Below are 18,993 nucleotides of genomic sequence, written 5' to 3'. Positions count from 1 at the left end.
ATAGTTCGTCAGGTATGTCGGTGAACATGGCTTTTGCCAGTAGTAGGTTAAGCCAAGCCGACTCTCTCGGTAGGGCCTATGTTCAAATCAAAATCGGGCTGTTCCACGCGCAATTCGTCAGGTAATTCGGTGTCGGGGTACATGGTTTTCGCCAGCAGTATGTTAAGCCAGGCCAACTGTCTCGGAATATGAGGGAAACTTTCAGTATTTTTCATGAGACCCTGGTGTTGTTCACTAACCTTCTCTAGCTTGGCGTCTAGGTCTATTATACCAGACGTGTATTTGTTTTCCATCATACCAACAAGATGCAGCAAACAATGTTGAAGGTCGTCCGAGGCATTTCGGATTGATTCCGCCAGGTGAACGAAAACAGGCCGTACTTGTTCATTTTCTCTTCGAAACTGTTGGATCTCCAACATCAATATGCCGAATTGTTCTTGCACGGCCCTCATTCGGCCGAAACAATTGTATTTCAAGTGCTCGATGTCGTACTTGATGTTGCTTGCCGTCACAAAACCCATAATTTGAAACATGAGAGTAATCAAAACGAGCGCAGTCACGATAGTGAAATACAGCGTGTTATTTTGGTCTGGGTTGGACTGCTGCAGCTCCTCGGAACGAAGCTCGGTTGCCGAACCGTCGTTCACATAGACCGATTTTGGCATTGCTGTGGAACTCGGATCGAACATGGACGCTGTAACTCCTGGGATGTTGATTTGCAGTGATGCTGCTTCAGCCGATTGTTCCAGGGCCAGCCTGGCATTTTCGTACTGTTGAGCATGGAGTGAAAGTTGCTGGAGAAGGTCGTATGCTGAGGTTGCGTCATCATGGGGGAAGACTAAAGGGTGAACTTTGCGCAGTTCGTGAATGGAATAGGCAATTTCCAAGGAGCTGAGACTGCGCCAGAAAAAGGAATTGGAAGGAGTGACCCCGGTCAACGGAATAGAATGCCAGAGGCCAATGCTACTGAGGCCGACAAAAATGATTCCTGGCACCAGTTGGTCGAACATCATGGTCTTTGTATCAGATCAGTGAGATTCAAAAGATTCAAGAGGGAATCTCCGTCTTTCTCGGTGTCTTGGGAGCTTAAATATAAGATCAAGATAAAACAATGAATAGGCAACTCTTTGTTCAATTCACTGTGTGTATTCAAACTTGAATAAACATTGTTTTCGGGGTGATTGTTTGAGGGCTACATTATGTACACTTCTTTGTTTGGTCCGTTTGGGCTTTTATTAGGCTCTCCTTTTGGACTTCTTCTTAAATCCCTTATTCTTGCCATGGCTATAAGATTTATCTAGAAAGATATCAGGCGACCTGATCATATTCAACATTAAGGCCTCATGTTTTTTGAATCAAATGGTCTAAAAATACACAATGGGCACAAAGAACATCATTCACAATACCTGTACAAAGAGACCCTACCTGTCAGACAGCTTTAAACTCAGTTTCATTCAATCATGGCTTTTCTAGAAATGCTATCCCTTTCATCGTGGTGAAAGGAGTAGGTCTATTACGAAGATACGGGGAAATTTCAGAGCAAACAAAAGCATTATTATCACACTAGTCATTATTTATACTGTTATTCATACTATAGAGTATTGATCTTAATTAACTTGTAATATGCTAGGTCAAGCTGGCAACAAAGGCATAGGTGAATCTTTGAATGAATTTTATGATGCAGTTAGCCATATTCTTCATCTGTAAGTTGAAAATGAACATGAAACTTGGTAGAAGCAAAGAGCCGTTTTTACGTATTTGTCATAGGTAGCATAGCCAACCATACATTCCATTTGTCTATGCTCACTAGGGGGTGCCTAGGATAAATGAAACGTGTATATTCTACGGAAGATAGAGAGGTGCTGATGGCAGGACTACTAGGGAACTTGAAATTGTCTCAGATTGTTCATGGCACCACAAAGACATTACCAATCTAGTGATCAAGTTCCAGGTTACATGCGTGAATGCCGGAATTGAATAATTTATTCATCTCATTCAATGATAAACTTATGAGTTCAGAGCGTATGCAAATTGTTGATGGAGATGTAAAAAGAGGCAACCTCTGCCATTTAGTTTGGCGCAGTATTCTCATCACCGTCCTCGTTATCATCGCTTCCCTTGTCCTCATCATTGTCCTCATCATTGTCCTCATCATTGTCCTCATCATTTTCCTCATCGTTGTCCTCATCATTGTCCTTATTATCGTTCTCTTCGGATTCCAGCAGAGAGTTGTACCACCGAATAGCGACATCTTTCTGGTCTTTTGGCAACCGACCCCATGGATTCATCGCAACCTGAGCGCCATGCCTTATCAGTTGTTGGCGAAGCTTGGTGGTGGAAGATATAGGGACCTGGATACAGTTAACAAGCAAGCTTGGATAGTCTTAGAATAAGGCACTGATATGTTTGTGTTGGCAACTCGGTACACGACAATAGACCTCGCCATGATACACAGTTACTTGACCAGCAGAGTCCTGCTCATTTAGTAAAAGTTTCTGTTCATTCTTCTTCATGTTAACTTACGGTCGTGTAAGGTGGGAGCTTAATCTCCTAGGCCTCAGCTCTGATAAGGTACTCTCTGTACGCATCGCAGTTTCGTAAAAAGACGGGACAGTTGTAACTGTCTAGTAAGGAATCAGGGAGAGCCATTTCAAATTATGCCTCGATCTGAGGAGGGTTGTGTTCTGATAGAAGAAAGTTGGTGTGATGGAAGAGAGGTGAAGAGGAAAGTTGTTGCTCAAGTGAGATGGGTAACTCCTAATCAACTTTGATCTTTCCCTCTTCTCTTCCTCTCCAGTCATCATCTCCTTTCTTTTGAAACTTCGGCCATCTCGACTCTACTCGTTATTCGCCCCTCAACTCCTACAACCACCATAGACTTCTCATTCGCATGCCCGAGCGATGTAACTCTCACTATAATTGAAGAGCCGAATGAGAACAACAGCAACAAAACAAAGAAGGCCTTGGTTCACCTTGATCGTTCAAAGTTGATTAAGACAGTGCATACTTTCAATCAATGTTCTCACCTCGGTGGGAACGAGCCGGAAACCACAACCCAACTCTAAAGGGCGGCACAGTCAAGAGCATGGAAGTTATGTTGGGATCAATCCACTGATTGGACACCAAGCCAGAGTCTGTCTCTGCTGCAAATGTTTGGTACACAATCAGGGCTTGTAATAAGTGCCTAGTAAATCCCAAGCTCATGGGTCGGCGGTCCACACGCTGGATTAAATTGATTGACCAGGAAAAACCTGCGACCTTGGAAGATTGCTACTTCAACCGCCAGCTTCTGTTTCCTTGTAATTTTTTGACCATGCAAAGGCATTTCGGCACATTTCAAAGAGACCTGTCTACACCACCCCGGGCCAAATCACAGAAATGGCCCCGATAGACTCGCCGGAATTTGAGCCAATGCATATTCCCCCTATAGTCATGTGTAAGTTGACATGACTAACAGCTTCAAGGTCAAATAATTCTAACTCGCAAAGAGAGCAATTGAATGCAGCCAGAGGACGGCTAGGGACGGTTCTCCAAAAATCGCTTTTCGAAGACGTGAATGTGACTATCGATCGTGTTCGTTGTGCCTGTACTACGCACACTCCTTGAATTGTATTCCAAGGAGACAGAACGGTGAGAGATTCTTGGAATCTCAGCAGGATAATCGACTTCTCTTCGCAGATACAATCAGACGCTTGGTACTGTCTGGAACCTGGATGACTGTAAACGCAGAAGTGGCGTTTTGATAATCACAGCCCAAATGAAAGTGGCCTAGGTAGATGTAGGATGAGTAATTGTGGGTGAGTGATCTCGGGAATGATCATTGATGATAAATATCAAAAAATGTACAGCTAGATCCGGTGTCCAGTGTACGAGTAGCCAATGAAAGAGGCTTGTAGCAACTATAAATTGCGGGTAGATGCTGCGGACCAATGATGCTCGCTTGAGCCATCATGAGTCATGATGATTAAGTTGCACTAGCCTGTTTTCGGACTTGTGTTAACCCCAAAGCGGGTTAGTGCGGGCCGGGTGAGGATACTATACCAAACATAGGTCCACGGGTACTCAGTTCACTTACCTATGTATGTATATAAGTAGTTCTTGTCTCCATTTGCTTGTCTCTCCCAATCCAACAATCTCGTCCACTCAACTGCCACAGAGAATGGCTGAGAAACATCCTATCGAGGATATACGCGCTCCCGAGGAAAACAGCCTGTCGGCTGGCGACGGCGACTCTCGAGCAGACGATACGAGCGACTACAAGCTGACTGGCATCTCACTAGTCCTAGTCATAACTGGACTTGGTCTTTCTATATTCCTCATGTCGCTCGACTCATCCATTATTGCCACGGCTATTCCCCGGATCACGTCACAATTCAACAGCACCAGTGACATTGGCTGGTATGGAAGTGCATACTCCTTTGCGATGTGCGCTCTGCAGCCTGTCGCAGGTAAACTTTTTGCAAGCTTTGCAATGAAGGTAAGATTATCCAAAGCTTCCACTTAGAGATAAAGCCCCCATTAACAGTATTAGGGCATGTTCCTCGGATGTCTTGCGGTCTTCGAACTTGGCTCATTGCTCTGTGCCCTTGCTGTTAATAGCTCTATGCTCATTGTTGGGCGTGCTATAGCTGGAATTGGGGCAGCAGGGTGCTTTACAGGAGCCTTCTGTATTGTTGCGGTTTCCATCCCGCTGGTTGAGCGACCCTTCTATATTGGAATCCTTCAGTCAACCTTCGGCATTGCCACCATCATCGGACCCGTATTAGGTGGAGCATTCACGGAGCATATGACATGGCGGTGGTGTTTTTGGATCAATCTCCCTATCGGTGCCGTCACCATCTTCTCATTGGTATTCTTCTTCAAACCGCCTACGCGCGACTCGACGAAAGCTCCTTCGGTTCTTCGCAGACTGCAAAACTTGGACTTGCTGGGTGCTTCTCTCTTTGCCCCGGCCATTATCATGATCTTTTTGGCTCTTCAATGGGGAGGGACTGAGCATTCTTGGAAGAGTGCTTCTATCATTGGTCTCTTCATTGGAGGCGCAGGTCTCGGCCTTGTCTTTGCTCTCTGGCAAATACAAAGGGGTGATAATGCCATGATTCCTCCACGTCTGATTAGTGAGCGCACGATGTTCTTCTCTTGTTTCAGCGAGTTCTTCGCCATGGGTGCTGTTTATATCTCGATCTACTACCTCCCTGAATGGTTCCAGGTCATCAAAAATGCCTCGCCAACAAAATCTGGAGCCATGTACCTCCCTTTAGCGCTGTCAGATGTCCTCTCTGCAACCCTAACAGGTGCGTCACTTAAGTACCTTGGATACCCAAACCCCTACATGCTCCTTGGAACAGGCTTGATGAGCATAGCAACGGGACTCTTCTCTACCTTCTCCCTAAGCACCCCCCACCAGCAGTGGATCCCATTCCAAGTCCTCCAGGGTCTTGGTGTGGGAATGACTCTCTCAATGCCCTATGTTGCGACACAAACAGTCCTCAAGCCCGAAGATATTCCTGTCGGTACCTCATTACTGCAATGCTTCCAATTCTTCGGGGCTTCCGTGAACCTCGCCATCGCGGAGGCTATCTTTGAGAACAAACTTGTCTCGCGACTGGAGAGTTGGGGATTTGAGAGCCACGAGATAGAGAACATCCTCAGTGCAGGCTCCGCCGAAGCAAGGAGCGTGGTTTCTGCGGCGCAGCTTCCGGGCGTGTTAGATGCATACAACCATGCGATCACCAGGACCTTCTACGTCGCAACCAGTGTTGCCGCTGTTGCATTCCTCCTTTCACTCGGTATCCGCTGGAGAAGTGTCAAGCCAAAACCCCAGGCTACTGTCTCTGATGAGGAGGCTAGGTCGTCAAGCCAGTAGGCTTCGATGGCACTGATTAATTCAACAAAATATAGAAGACGAAGGGCTCTGGGATGTGAGCCTGAGTGTATCGCAGATAATCACACCTTGCAGCTCGAATCACTATTTAGATATTTTTAGAATAATGATGCATAATTAGCGATTTTTTTATACAGATATGAAAGCGTTGTTCATTACAGATTCTGGGCCTCTTTATTTGTCCATATAGCACATGTTAAAATGTGTTTCTTGCTCTAGTTATCTCAATATCAAATAGTACACTCCCAACAATCAAGTTATAGCACAGTCCTGTAGAGGTTCTTATATATCTAGTACTTACCATCTCTCTCTTATCGATGAGCCCCACGGTACCACGAACAAACCCAAGTGCAAATTCTCTTGGATATCAATGGAGAATATGAAAAAGCGTTTAAGCGTAAGCTCGGTTTGAGGTGGGCGGTTAGAAAATGAACTCAGGGACCCATCACATCGCCCTCGAGTCTGCAGGGAAGGTCAAAAGATACTTGTTTAGAGAGGGACCTTCATGTTGCTAGAGAATATTACGCATGTTACCTAGGTAGGAAGTCGAAGCGTTAGTCAGTAGCTGCTTCTTCTTCTTCTTCTTCTTCTTCTTCTTCTTCTTCTTCTTCTTCTTCTCTTTACGCCAGTTATGGTGCATATCGCTCAAGTCTCCGCGGTGATTCCTCATGTCTAAACCCCGCCGGCATGAATATTTATGACACCAGTTGCGTTTTTGGACTGATGAAATCAACCGACGGTTATAAGCCTTGGCAATTTCCGAAGGTTAAGGTCAACCTCCCGGAAGATTTTTGTGAGTGAATCCTCTCGTTATACCTTGGATTTCTACTAACTACCTATAATCAGTCCGTGACCTCAAGTTTTTTGAAACCTTCACTAAACGCGCCAAGCCCACAGAAACCAGGCTGCGCTATAAACTGGACCTCCTGATAAACGCTGTTTGTCGATCCCTCTCCGCATAAAATCTGCTAGTAAACGGACCTACTGTTACACTGGCCCATGAAACAACCGTGGGTTGGGGCCCGGTCCTATACAAAGGCGAGCCACATACGTGTGTTTGAAGAGCGGATTACAGCTTTTTTTTGGAGAACATGATCATCTAGCTTGTCACGTGGTCATTATTGAAGCTGAACAACTGTGTGGAAAGGGCCATGAGCAACTACTAGCCTATATGGCTATGATACAACCCAACCGGAAGAAACGCGGGCAGTCCGATTGGACCGTATATGGCGTGCTCAGCGACGGGGAGGTCTTCACATTCTATCATTTGGATATGAATAGCGAGTTTACGCTTCTTTTTCTATTGCCAATGTGCTAGCTTCCTCCATCCTTGGAGGGATGGAAACTTGTGCTTCGCCTATCCGATCAAGTTTGGCGAGTAATCATTCTGGTTGGGGCTCTCACCGGCGGCCGTCACCTCAGATACTTCATATTAATACCATCCCATCCATTACAGGCATGATGGACGTGGACATGAAGATGTAAATGTTTTTATGTTTTGTTTCACGACCTGACCAGGAGGCTCGTTATATCATTAACTAGTTATATACTTACGACGCAGTACAGACGCTATGCCCAAGATGTTACAAACGAATGCGGAATTACAAATTCGTTTTGGATTCTCTACACTTTCTCCTCTTGATAATATCTATTTATAAGTAACCAGCTCCTAAGCTACCTAGGTAGTACTATGGGGCTTCTTATAATTACGATTCTAAGGGACTACATACATGTATAAATGTTGATGGCGACTGGTTAACTTTTGGCCGGCGAAAAACCCGGTTGACGCGACGGACACAAAAACCTGCCATAGACGAAGGTCGACATGCAGAATGTGTGGAGAGATAAAATTGGGCGGTCACCATCGTCCTTGTGGGCTACCACTTAGACGCGGTTAAGGACCTCTCAGCTGTCATGCAATGTCTCTTTGAACCTAGCGCATAGGCCCAATACCCTTTGAGCCCCGTTGACCAAGCTCCCCAAAACCTTTACAGCGCTACAGCCTTTTGAGTATCGATCGCTCTACCCCTCATCCAGACTGAATACCTGGGCCTCATCTCCTGATGGCTAGCTCATCCTGCCTTTTTCCAAGCCTTGAGGTGAACTACACATTTCTACTTGTGATATTACTTGTTACATGTGGAACTTGCCCTATGGCAGTCTCCCAAGTCACCTTTGAGATAAATAGTATCTACCTGTCTATCATGCATGCTAGTATCGTTTTGATGTGAGAAATGTCTCTTAGTGCCAAGCATCCCCGCAATTCCATCCTACCGCGGCCAAATGTATTCGGCTTAAATGATACCGACATATTAGGCGATCTGAGAAGGACGGTGCATATCTTCCTTTAAATGGCGTAGCTTTACGGCATTTTATTCGTGCAACATTATTTCCTCGGGTAAAGAAATATATCCGTGCGAAGCAAAGTGATGTTGATCACTCGTTGGGTTGATTGGCACAGGTAACAAGTACGAATCTATATCTATAGTCGGATTCTGATAGACCGAGGAAAGGGAAAATTGGCGAGGTAGACTGAATAGTGTCTTAAGAAGTATAGAAAGACAGCTAAACAGCCTTCCATGTTCCTCCTTTGTCCACATCTTCTCTCGCCATGTGTTTATCGATTCCAATCATTCTGTCGCTTCTGATAGTATCATTGAGTCCTGCGGCAGCCAAAGTACATCAGAAGAGTTGTGTGATCAAGAGTGGTGGAACTAATGTGACCAATGATGCCCCGGCAATTCTGAGGGCATTCAGAAAGTGTGGCCACAATGGAAGAATCGTGTTTGAACCCACCACGTACTATGTCAACTCGGTCATGAACATTTCCTGGCTCGAAAATGTTGACATTGACATCCACGGAACGCTTCTGGTACATCTTCCCATTGTTTGGGCATTGTGTTGATATCTAAACCCGATTGCTAACGATCTACCCCGTATTAGTGGAGCACTGACCTCCCATACTGGCTGGACAATTCGATGGATGTCGGATATCAGAATCAATCAACAGCTCTGGTAATCGGCGGTAATAATGTTCGCATCAACGGATATGATAAAGGCACGTTTGACGGTAACGGTGACTACTGGTATCAGTGGATCAGAGACCAACCAAACACATCCAACTACCCTGGCCGGCCGCACGCTGTGACATTTGACAACCTTACAAACTCTGTCATTCGTGGGCTCACCTTCCTGAGGAGCCAAATGTGGTATGTGAAAAATTGGACCTTCGTCTCGAACACCCCATATACGCGATGGTCTTTGCTTGCTAACCGTGACCCTAACCCCCAAAGGACTATGTCAATAATTAACTCTCACAACGTGTTGTTGGACAGTATTCTTGTCAATAACACAGGAAACTGGGCACAAAGCTGTAAGACTTCAGGGGAGAACGCAGCCTGTACTAGAAAGTACTGACTAGACACAGCCAACACCGATGGAGCGGATACCATCCGGTCTTCTCATATCACATTCAATAACTGGACCGTCTACAATGGTGACGACAGCCTTTCCATGAAGGCTAACAGCACCGATATAACTATCACAAACAGCAAGTTCCACAATGGTCTAGGTATTGCGATGGGGAGTATTGGGCAGTACAAGGATCAATTCGAAACGATTGAGCGGATTACGGTCAAGAACGTCGAGTATGACAACACATTACATGCTGTAAGTGACTAGAACAAGAACAGCATATATAGGCCCGACAACCATGGGAATAAGGTTCTAACACTAATATGCCTTAGTTCTACATCAAAACCTGGACTGCCGACCAGAATGGCTACCCACCAAACGGAGGCGGCGGTGGACTCGGGTGTAAGTATTTGATGGTTCACTCCCGTTCCACCTACTATTGAATCGGGGAGTGACTGAGGTGCTAACATATCCAGTCGCGTCTGGAATGAAGCTCACAAACCTAACTACAACAGGGCTTCGCGGGGCTGCATTCGCGATCTCTCAGTGCACTCGATTCTCAGGTGCACCGGGTGAGGGGAACTGCACGAATTCGGAATTTCAGGTCCGAAATATAAAGATCGATGGGCTGTCCGGTACCAGCGAGTCGACAAGGCTGGCGAGTCTCCAGTGTAGTGCGGTCGCGCCGTGTACCAACATCACCATTGTTGACAGTACCCTACACCTCGACAACGGCACAGTCGCGAGTGGGTACTTGTGTGGGAATGTCGCAAATCCGATAGGGTTCAACTGTACTGGGGTGCCTTGTGTGGGTGGAAGCTCCACTGGGGAGTGCTGAAGGATTATTGGCAGTGGATCATCGCCGGTATGCATGATAGCAAAGGGGATCAATGAACAGTCGCCGCAATATAAGTGCAATATATAGGTACATTGGTCAGTTTGAGCATAAGTAATGAATCATGGCGGAAACTAACACAACAATCCGATGTAGTGTAGGGGTTATCACTGTGCTCTTTCACAGCACTAACGGGGGTTCGAATCCCCCCATCGGAGTTTCTTTTTTTCTCTTTTGTTTTTTATACACCCTATTTTTGACCTCCATTTATCTATTTGCACATGTTGTGAAGTCAATAATGATACCAAGTGTAGGGTAAGTAAGTAAAAGGCTAGGCGTCTTTTTTCCCACCTCGACACTACACATGTCCTAGTTTAGTTATACGTAGATTAGTCGATTTCTTAAATTGAGCCTCTTCCCGCTTTATTTCCGTCGTCTACCTGCCTATGAAACTGAGGGGGGGGAGACATCTTAGAGAGGGACAGCTTAGTATGATACCTAAGAGGACCGCTGTAGGGACATCACACGGCCGCATAGGCGGCCAGCTATTCTTGTTATGCATAGCGCAGGAAATATTTACTAGAACGAACCATGATGTCTCTCTGGGACATCACCAGGGTGGGCTAGGGTGTATCTCTTGGTGATTTCGGTTGTTGAACCCTGGGAGGATATAACAGCTTTTACTTTCCCCTCGGGATGGTGATATTATCCCTGGGGTTTCCTCGAGGATAGCCCACGCCCGGAGCCGATGTGAACTGATAGACCTGGTATATATGGATAACCATTTATGGTTGCTTTATCCTTTTCTTTTTCGGGTATGGACACTAGTGAGTTCCATCGTGGCATGTTAGAGAGCGTGCTAGGTATTATGTTCCCTCTACCTTGACATTTGTTGATATAACCCAGGGAGGGATATATATATATATATATATGCTTGTGTATACGCACATATAAAATGAAAACGAAAATGGCGAGAGCTTTCACCCTCATACACACACAGGAGCCCCAAATAATACACTGGTGTCCCCTATGTAAAAATCCAAATTTGATATTGGTCAAGTATTGAGTTCCACATGAAGAGCACTGGTCCTCGGTGTGGTTCCTGTCATATCCAGCTACTCTTTCTCAGGACCAATGGTTGAGCATCGCTATTTCAATTATTTAGAGAAACGACAGTCATATTAGTACGGAAAATGCTATTACCTTTTCTTGAATTGTCGTATTCTACCAAAATGTAGAATTTTGGAAACTCAACTATGCAAACAATGAATAGATCAACAATAGGGTTGTAGACTTAATTGATTTTAGATTGCTGAAATCATACAACAATCCGATGTAGTGTAGGGGTTATCACTGTGCTCTTTCACAGCACTAACGGGGGTTCGAATCCCCCCATCGGAGTTTCTTTTTTTCTCTTTTGTTTTTTTTTATATAGATTTTATGGTATGGCATACATACATACATGATTTTTTATTAAATAGATACTCCGAAAAAATCCTCTTGACATGCCTCTTTCTATTTTATCTCAACCAAATAAAATAGGTTTCTCTCACTTCAATAGACCCTACCCAGTAGCGCCATGGGGGAAGTTGGATATGACTAGAACTCATTAAACCACTTAGAAGTATCCTCAATATTGCTGCGCTTGTTCCAATCGGCCTCGCCGGTCATATCCCCGCATCAATATAAGCACAGATGCTACCTACTTAGGTAGTCCTGAAGGTATTCAGCCTAAAGCAACCCAACAGCTAACTTAGCCCTGAAGACACTCATCACAATAGGAAACGATCTACATACTAGTCGTACTTGAAGATTCATGCATTCTTCTGCGCATTAGCCTGTCCGGTGCCTTGTTTCCCCATATTCAATTATACTGCAGTGGCAAAATTGCTAGGCGCATAACCATATCCGGGGAAATTTGTCCACTCACGAAGGGTGCCCTCTCTTTGGGCTCCATTAAGGCACAGGTAAAAGGCTTGGCTCATATATTGACGGCAGATTACCGTGTCGGATTTGGCAATTTACGCTTCGTGGAATCTGCAGCACAGGTAGCGAACTTGAACAAATGTAACCTTGATATATTGCTCATTAGAATTTCCCACATACAATCCTGGATTAATGAGGGCAGTTAAGATGAGAAAGCACCGGCAGTACATTTTAAAGCCAAATGGCTTCAGGGTTGTCACTACCGCAACTGCCATGCGGGGTTGATCCTGCACGTTTGCCATTGGTAAGATTACATATGTCGGTAATATTCTGCACAAGAGGTCACATTGTGTACTGGCGCCACACCTTGAACTCCCAATTCGCGAAATAGGCCGCGACGTATCCGGTAACAGAATCTTGAAACGCCGGCCCGTGCTGGGGTCTCCATTCTGAAGTATTTGTCCTTACTGGACCCCGCAATGTGATCAACAGTAGCCAAGTACTTAGCGTGTGTGTCCTTCATCTTACCTTACATCTGATACTTCGGGATAACCCGCACACTATGATGTTCTATGTTTCCACAAATCAGATCACGACCTTTCGGCCTGTTATGCCTATTTCGGACTGGAAATGCGCAAACACGAGAGCGATTTATGCAGAGGCTTAGTTTATGCTTGGTAACTTTTACGAGAACGATCAGCATGTATGAGTAGAGCCTCGGTTTCAAATTAATGTTTTCCAGATGGAGAACCGTTCCAAGCACGATGTCAAAATAGAAAGTAAATATCTATAAATCAAGATAATAATGCATATCAACTGCTAGACAGCTGGTACAAGGGCCTTCACCTCACCCTGGTTTTGAACTGAAACGCTGTATACCCGGAAGGTCCGCAGAATAATCCTCCGTGTTTGGGCTTAACGCCCTGCGGATTACCCGTCACACAAAACGCCTTTTGGCGGTTTGATGTCAGTGGAGGAGCGCCGCGGCGCCCATTTCTATCTAGCGGTGTTCTTGGCAGGCCCCAACCCCTTCAACCCCACAAAATGTCTCATGATCCTTCAATGTTGTGGAAAATAGTTTAATTCTATAGCCAAATTTCCAGGACCGACCCTGAAAGATCGACAGGCAACATACCTCAAAGCGTCATAAGTTGTAGGCATGGTTCCCTGCACTAACAAACTCCCCGAATCTTATACAGCAATGGACAGAACTGGACCGGGGGATTCTCCGTTTTCACGGATGCTGAAACCGCTTAACCATGTTTGTCCACTCCATTATCAGTCAGGATCTTGACGAGACTTCTCACAACGGTCATCCAGCGATGATCATTCCCTTCCTGATTCAGGCCCCGTCTCCACCCTCAAATCAATGTACGACAAAGGAGGTCATCCAGTATGGAAGTTGATTCTAGATCGATGATTGTGGACTCTCCATCCGTACCAATTTGGTGACGGCCTCACGGTCCGTCACACCGGTCATGCTGTGCAGAAAGGACCCTGATTAAGCCTTGCATGACAATGACTTGGAGGAATCCGACGCGGGGAAAAAGACATATAAAGATCTATTCCCACCCCGAGATTATTTTTGTTCATCAACTGCAGGCCAGACAACAAGATAACAAGACAACAATCCTTTCGCTTCACCAGCAATGTATCAACGCGCCCTCCTTTTCTCCGCCCTGGCGGCGGCAGCCCGTGCTCAGCAAGTTGGCACATTGCAGACTGAGACTCATCCCTCTCTTACCTGGCAAAAGTGCACCGCCGAGGGCTCTTGCGCTGACCAGAAGGGTTCTGTTGTCATCGATTCCAACTGGCGCTGGCTCCACTCCGTCGATGGTTCCACCAACTGCTACACCGGCAACGAGGTAAGGAACCCCGAATCGAGAAGATGAGTGTTCATGGTGACTGACTTTTTTTTTTTTTTTTGATAACAGTGGGATGCAACTCTCTGCCCCGATGACGAGACTTGCGCCGCTAACTGTGCCCTGGACGGTGCCGACTACGTCAAGACATACGGTGCCACCACCGATGGCGACGCCCTGTCTTTGACCTTCGTCACTGGCGCCAACGTTGGCTCTCGTCTGTTCCTGATGGAGGACGAAGAGACCTACCAGATGTTCAAGCTGAAGAACCAGGAGTTCACCTTTGACGTCGACGCTTCCGAGCTTCCCTGCGGACTCAACGGAGCTCTGTACTTCGTCTCCATGGATGCCGATGGTGGCCTCTCCAGATTCGAGGGCAACAAGGCTGGTGCCAAGTACGGAACTGGCTACTGTGATTCCCAGTGTCCCCGTGACCTGAAGTTCATCAACGGTCTGGTGAGTTTTTATAATGATCAATGCAAAAAGATTCTGGGGAAATGACTAATGTGCGATACAGGCCAATGTTGAGGATTGGGTGCCTGCCGAAAACGACAAGAACGCCGGTGTTGGTGGCCACGGAGCCTGTTGCCCCGAGATGGATATCTGGGAGGCCAACAGCATCTCCACTGCTTACACCCCCCACCCTTGCGACAGCCCCGAGCAGGTCATGTGCGAGGGCGACGACTGTGGTGGAACTTACTCCGCCACCCGCTACGCCGGAACCTGTGATCCCGATGGATGCGACTTCAACTCCTTCCGCATGGGCAATGAGACCTTCTTCGGTCCCGGTATGACCGTCGACAGCAAGTCCAAGATGACCGTGGTCACTCAGTTCATCACCGCCGACGGCACCGACACCGGCGCCCTCAGCGAGATCAAGCGCATCTACGTCCAGGACGGAAAGGTTATTGCCAACTCTGCCTCTGAAGTCGCCGGTGTCGAGGGTAGCTCGATCACCGAGGACTTCTGCGCAGCCCAGAAGAAGGCCTTCGGCGATGAGGAGAGCTTCACTGCCCACGGTGGTCTTGCTGGTATGGGCGAGGGTTTGGACCAGGGAATGGTTCTTGTCATGAGCTTGTGGGATGACCACCACTCTAACATGCTCTGGTTGGACGGCGAGGCCTACCCCACTGATGCCTCTCCCTCCGACCCTGGTGTTCCCCGCGGCACATGCGCCACCACCTCCGGCGACCCAGAGACCGTCGAGAAGGAGGCCGCCGCCGCCAAGGTGATCTACTCCAACATCAAGGTCGGCCCCATTGGCTCCACCTTCGCTTCCTAAAGAGTCAAAATGACAGGCGCTTGCTGAAGCTCAACTACACCTGGAATGCGGGGTCTCCGTGCAGTATAAATCCCTGCGCCCAGTGGCAGCAAATGCCCAATTTGGAGGAAAGTGGTGAATGAGATATAGGGTTTCTTTCATTGATAGTTATCTGTATTCTTGATTTCATTTTGTCTTTTTAGAATCAGAGTTGTTTTATCAGAATTGAATTGATATATTGATTTCGTCTATTTGAACTTGGAACTAGTAACCTTGGAAAGAAGGCGGTCGATATATTCTCGGCCCGGCAGAAAAAAAAACGGCCAGCTCTAAAGCTCTAGCTTTCGCAATTCATTCTCTTGATTTAATTCACACAAGTTCAGATTTTTTTTTTACTAGGCCCACGAGAATACTTCGGATTTTGTGTTTATCGCAAACATGTTTGACACGGTCTGCACGCTTCCGCTTTCCTCGGACTTGTTCGCTCAAGCTATCCACCCCGAGGAGCCCGTAGTCTCTGTCGGTCTGGCCTCGGGCCACGTCCAGACCTTCCGACTGCCTTCCTTAGAAGTAGAGGATGATGAAAATGTCGCCTCGAATTCGTCTGCCCGGACCGGAAAGGGTCACATCGACACAATGTGGAGAACTCGGCGACACAAGGGTAGTTGTCGCACCCTAGGGTTTGGCATCGATGGCAAAACACTTTACTCGGCTGGTACAGACGGTATCGTGAAGGCTGCAAGCACCGAGACTGGTCAGGTGCAAAACAAGATCGTGATTCCTTTTGAGAAGAACGGGTAAAGGAACTCTTCCGAATATCAAGCGTTGCAATCTAGACCTTTGCATTTGGCTGACATGTTTGTTTTTTTGCGATGTCATATAGCTCTGTTGATGCGCCAACCATGATTCACGCCCTCTCTCCTCAAACTCTTCTCCTCGGTACTGATTCGAGCGCCCTGCACATCTACGATCTCCGTATTCCCTATTCCAAGGTATCCGCGCGCCCTGAGCAGTCGCACCACCCCCACGACGACTACATCTCCTCTCTCACTCCTCTGCCGGCTTCCGACACTAGCACTTCTGGCTTCAGCAAGCAGTGGGTTACCACTGGTGGAACAACTCTGGCCGTGACAGATCTCCGGAGAGGCGTTTTGGTGCGCAGCGAGAACCAGGAAGAGGAACTGGTCAGCTCCGTCTTTATGCGTGGTCTGCCTTCGAGCGGAACCAGCCGTGGCGAAAAGCTCATTGTTGGTGGAGCCAGCGGTATCATGACTCTCTGGGAGAAGGGTGCATGGGATGACCAGGATGACCGGATCTATGTCGACCGTACCGATGGCGGAGATTCCATCGAGACAATGTCAGTTGCGCCTGACTACTTGGGCAAGGTGGTGGCCGCAGGCCTCTCAAACGGAAAAGTGAAGTTCGTCCGCATCGGACCCAATCAAGTCATTTCTGAAGTTGTGCACGATGAGATTGATGGTGTTGTGGGCTTGGGCTTTGACGTCGAGGGCCGTATGGTCTCTGGTGGTGGTCAGACAGTTAAGGTGTGGCACGAGGCTGAGGACAATGCTGGTGATGGATCTGGCGACGAAGACATGATGGATGATAGTGATGACGATAAAGATTCGGATGACAGCGATGTGGAACGTCACCAGGAGCCGAAGGACCGAAAGAAGCGCAAGAAGTCCAAGGGCAGGGACCTCAGTGGTGCACAGCATGTCATGGCCTTCCACGACCTGGACTAATGTCTCAATACCTCATTATCTGATACCCACATCTGCAGATCATTATTCAGCCCCAAAATAAGAAAAAGTGTATATAGCGTCGGTGTTAGGGTTTCCAAGAGCCAATTGGAGGAAGCATATCTATCTCTAGATGGCGAGAGATAATATACTCCCTATGTATTCATGTTCCCCGTTTGAAAACAATGAGAAGGAAAATAAATGCTTTCCCCTTTTACTCCAAGTTGTTGGGCGTCAGTGCCTAGGAATCGCAGTATATATTGATACTATTGCTCCCTTGCTCTGCATAGTACCTCAAACCCACTCGCCTGATACCGAATCGAACCATACAAAAACCTTTGTTTAGCAGCATATCTAAGTCGAAAGAACGCAATAACACAGATCATTCTTCAAGCAAGTCAGACCACTCTGGAATCTCCTTGATGAGCTTCCACATGTACTTCTCCAGCCTGACTGCACACTTGGCATATACAGTTGTAGAGTCATTATACTGCTGACAATTACTGAAAATCAACTTGAGATCGTCGACAAGTTCTTTCGGAGTAGTGTAACGCTCCAATCGTCCTTCTATAGTCGACAGATCCATCGGCGATACAATGGCATCGTAATAACCAGGGACTTCGTCTTTGTTGACTGGATTGAGGAAGGGCCATGCTTGTTTGTGGTTTTGGATTTGATTCATAAATCGTCGGAATTCGTTGAAATGAGGTCCTCTGGAACGGGACCCGTGGTATGATTCTCGTGCCAACTCGTCCATTTCTGGAGACCAACCAGTTTCCTGGATGGCAGGGATAGAGAGTGGGTCGATTGGAACCACGACGCCGTTAGCCCATTGCTGAGGTGGGAGATGAATGATATGACTTTTGCTCGAGGTACGTATTTTGGCTAGAACGGATTCTTTCTGCTTAAGAAGCATTCGACCAATTTCGAGATACCGTATTCGGGCAAGCATAGAGCATTGCATAATTGTTCCTCCTTCGTAATCCTTGATACACCCCATCCAGATCGACTTGTTGAGAGTGATATCTTTGGTAAAACCTTGCTTTTGAAAATACCCGATGGCAAGGTTATCGGCATAGGTTAGAAAATGCATAACTGGAGAAGTAGCTCTGACATAATCCTTTAAATGGGCCATAAGATGTGCTCCGTATCCTTTCTCTTGCTGATCAGTTGAGACCGCGCAAAAAACGATTTCGGCGAAGTTGCGGTCTCGGAATTCTCGAAATGATATACCGCCAATGACCTCTAGAGGCATTTTGACGATAGCGATTGATAAATGAGTGCGATCGTAGACGAGACGTGCGATGTAGTCCTTAGGCATTTCCGGAAGTTGCCTTTGAAATAGGCATTTAAGACCTGTAAGGATAATCGTACTCTCTCTGGAGCCATCATTGTTGACAACTCGGAACTCGATCTCGCCATTTCGTTCTTCCAAGACTGCAGGCTTTGGAACAATTAGAACGTTGATTGTCAAATTTCCAAAGATCTTGGCATACCTTCTCTGGGAAAGGAACTCCCCGAGCTATAGCTGTGGTTTTAACATTCGACTCTATCAACCCATCATGAAGGCTTTTGGCTCTTTTGGCATCGGGGGCACTCTTCAGCTCTTCACAAGCCGTGCGCTTTGTGATGAAGAGGTCTGACCCGCTGTCGATTGAAAATGATTGTGACTCTGCTTTGGCCATTTGCGTATATTGGCCAAACTTGCGATAGGTAATATGCAAACTAGTATATATTATCGCAGCCTTTGCCAATTATGGAAATGTCGAGTAATATAGTGACTAGTAGGATCCGAGGTTAGATGTTAATCATAGGACTAGTGGTCAATACTCACTGGGATCGATAAGCGGGGCCCCTTGTTTTCGCTATAAACACAATTTGGTTTTGATTTTGAGATGTACTGTATGCTTTTTTTTTCTAGGGAAGGCACATAGAAGACCAGAAGAGAGAAAGAAAACTATGTAGCCGGGCTCTATAGAGAGCGCACGGGAGATACTAGTAGAAGAGAGGAGAGGGGGTGGAGTAGAGATCTACTAGTCCGATCTCTATGTTGTACTTTAAATGACCAT

The 18,993-nt window shown here is 46.6% G+C and overlaps 9 protein-coding genes across 9 annotated transcripts; 6 read left to right on the top strand and 3 right to left on the bottom strand.

Moving 5' to 3' along the window:
- Positions 1 to 47: 47 nt before the first annotated feature.
- N7447_000626 (uncharacterized protein) lies at positions 48 to 1,010 on the bottom strand (the record flags this gene model as incomplete). The annotated part of the gene is made up of 1 exon (XM_057224902.1): positions 48 to 1,010. The coding sequence occupies one exon, from the start codon at positions 1,008 to 1,010 to the stop codon at positions 48 to 50; it is 963 nt and encodes a 320-aa protein (XP_057088918.1).
- Positions 1,011 to 2,069: 1,059 nt separating this feature from the next.
- N7447_000625 (uncharacterized protein) lies at positions 2,070 to 2,513 on the bottom strand (the record flags this gene model as incomplete). Its single annotated transcript, XM_057224901.1, has 2 exons — positions 2,070 to 2,351; positions 2,460 to 2,513. The coding sequence occupies 2 exons, from the start codon at positions 2,511 to 2,513 to the stop codon at positions 2,070 to 2,072; spliced, it is 336 nt and encodes a 111-aa protein (XP_057088917.1).
- A 1,646-nt stretch (positions 2,514 to 4,159) lies between these two features.
- On the top strand, positions 4,160 to 5,866 carry N7447_000624 (MDR family MFS transporter; the record flags this gene model as incomplete). Its single annotated transcript, XM_057224900.1, has 2 exons — positions 4,160 to 4,477; positions 4,532 to 5,866. 2 exons carry the CDS (start codon positions 4,160 to 4,162, stop codon positions 5,864 to 5,866), a joined length of 1,653 nt encoding a protein of 550 aa, XP_057088916.1.
- Positions 5,867 to 6,513: 647 nt separating this feature from the next.
- N7447_000623 (uncharacterized protein) lies at positions 6,514 to 6,846 on the top strand (the record flags this gene model as incomplete). The annotated part of the gene is made up of 2 exons (XM_057224899.1): positions 6,514 to 6,677; positions 6,731 to 6,846. The coding sequence occupies exons 1-2, from the start codon at positions 6,572 to 6,574 to the stop codon at positions 6,844 to 6,846; spliced, it is 222 nt and encodes a 73-aa protein (XP_057088915.1). The 5' UTR covers positions 6,514 to 6,571.
- Positions 6,847 to 6,883: 37 nt separating this feature from the next.
- N7447_000622 (uncharacterized protein) lies at positions 6,884 to 7,202 on the top strand (the record flags this gene model as incomplete). Its single annotated transcript, XM_057224898.1, has 2 exons — positions 6,884 to 6,935; positions 6,988 to 7,202. The coding sequence occupies 2 exons, from the start codon at positions 6,884 to 6,886 to the stop codon at positions 7,200 to 7,202; spliced, it is 267 nt and encodes an 88-aa protein (XP_057088914.1).
- A 1,293-nt stretch (positions 7,203 to 8,495) lies between these two features.
- On the top strand, positions 8,496 to 10,136 carry N7447_000621 (putative exo-polygalacturonase; the record flags this gene model as incomplete). Its single annotated transcript, XM_057224897.1, has 6 exons — positions 8,496 to 8,756; positions 8,828 to 9,093; positions 9,178 to 9,257; positions 9,312 to 9,553; positions 9,631 to 9,700; positions 9,775 to 10,136. The coding sequence occupies 6 exons, from the start codon at positions 8,496 to 8,498 to the stop codon at positions 10,134 to 10,136; spliced, it is 1,281 nt and encodes a 426-aa protein (XP_057088913.1).
- Positions 10,137 to 13,708: 3,572 nt separating this feature from the next.
- Positions 13,709 to 15,203, top strand: N7447_000620 (glycoside hydrolase family 7 protein; the record flags this gene model as incomplete). The annotated part of the gene is made up of 3 exons (XM_057224896.1): positions 13,709 to 13,924; positions 13,994 to 14,377; positions 14,439 to 15,203. The coding sequence occupies 3 exons, from the start codon at positions 13,709 to 13,711 to the stop codon at positions 15,201 to 15,203; spliced, it is 1,365 nt and encodes a 454-aa protein (XP_057088912.1).
- Positions 15,204 to 15,620: 417 nt separating this feature from the next.
- N7447_000619 (WD40 repeat domain-containing protein) lies at positions 15,621 to 16,927 on the top strand (the record flags this gene model as incomplete). Its single annotated transcript, XM_057224895.1, has 2 exons — positions 15,621 to 15,979; positions 16,066 to 16,927. 2 exons carry the CDS (start codon positions 15,621 to 15,623, stop codon positions 16,925 to 16,927), a joined length of 1,221 nt encoding a protein of 406 aa, XP_057088911.1.
- Positions 16,928 to 17,306: 379 nt separating this feature from the next.
- On the bottom strand, positions 17,307 to 18,609 carry N7447_000618 (bromodomain-containing protein; the record flags this gene model as incomplete). The annotated part of the gene is made up of 2 exons (XM_057224894.1): positions 17,307 to 18,368; positions 18,421 to 18,609. The coding sequence occupies 2 exons, from the start codon at positions 18,607 to 18,609 to the stop codon at positions 17,307 to 17,309; spliced, it is 1,251 nt and encodes a 416-aa protein (XP_057088910.1).
- Between the last annotated feature and the right edge of the window lie 384 nt (positions 18,610 to 18,993).

This window comes from Penicillium robsamsonii, assembly GCF_028829455.1.
Source record: "Penicillium robsamsonii strain IBT 29466 chromosome Unknown utg000001l_segment0_segment0, whole genome shotgun sequence".
In the NCBI taxonomy this organism is placed as follows: Eukaryota; Fungi; Ascomycota; class Eurotiomycetes; order Eurotiales; family Aspergillaceae; genus Penicillium; species Penicillium robsamsonii.
Note: the sequence above shows the minus strand (reverse complement) of the source record. Positions and strands in the feature narration are given on the sequence as shown.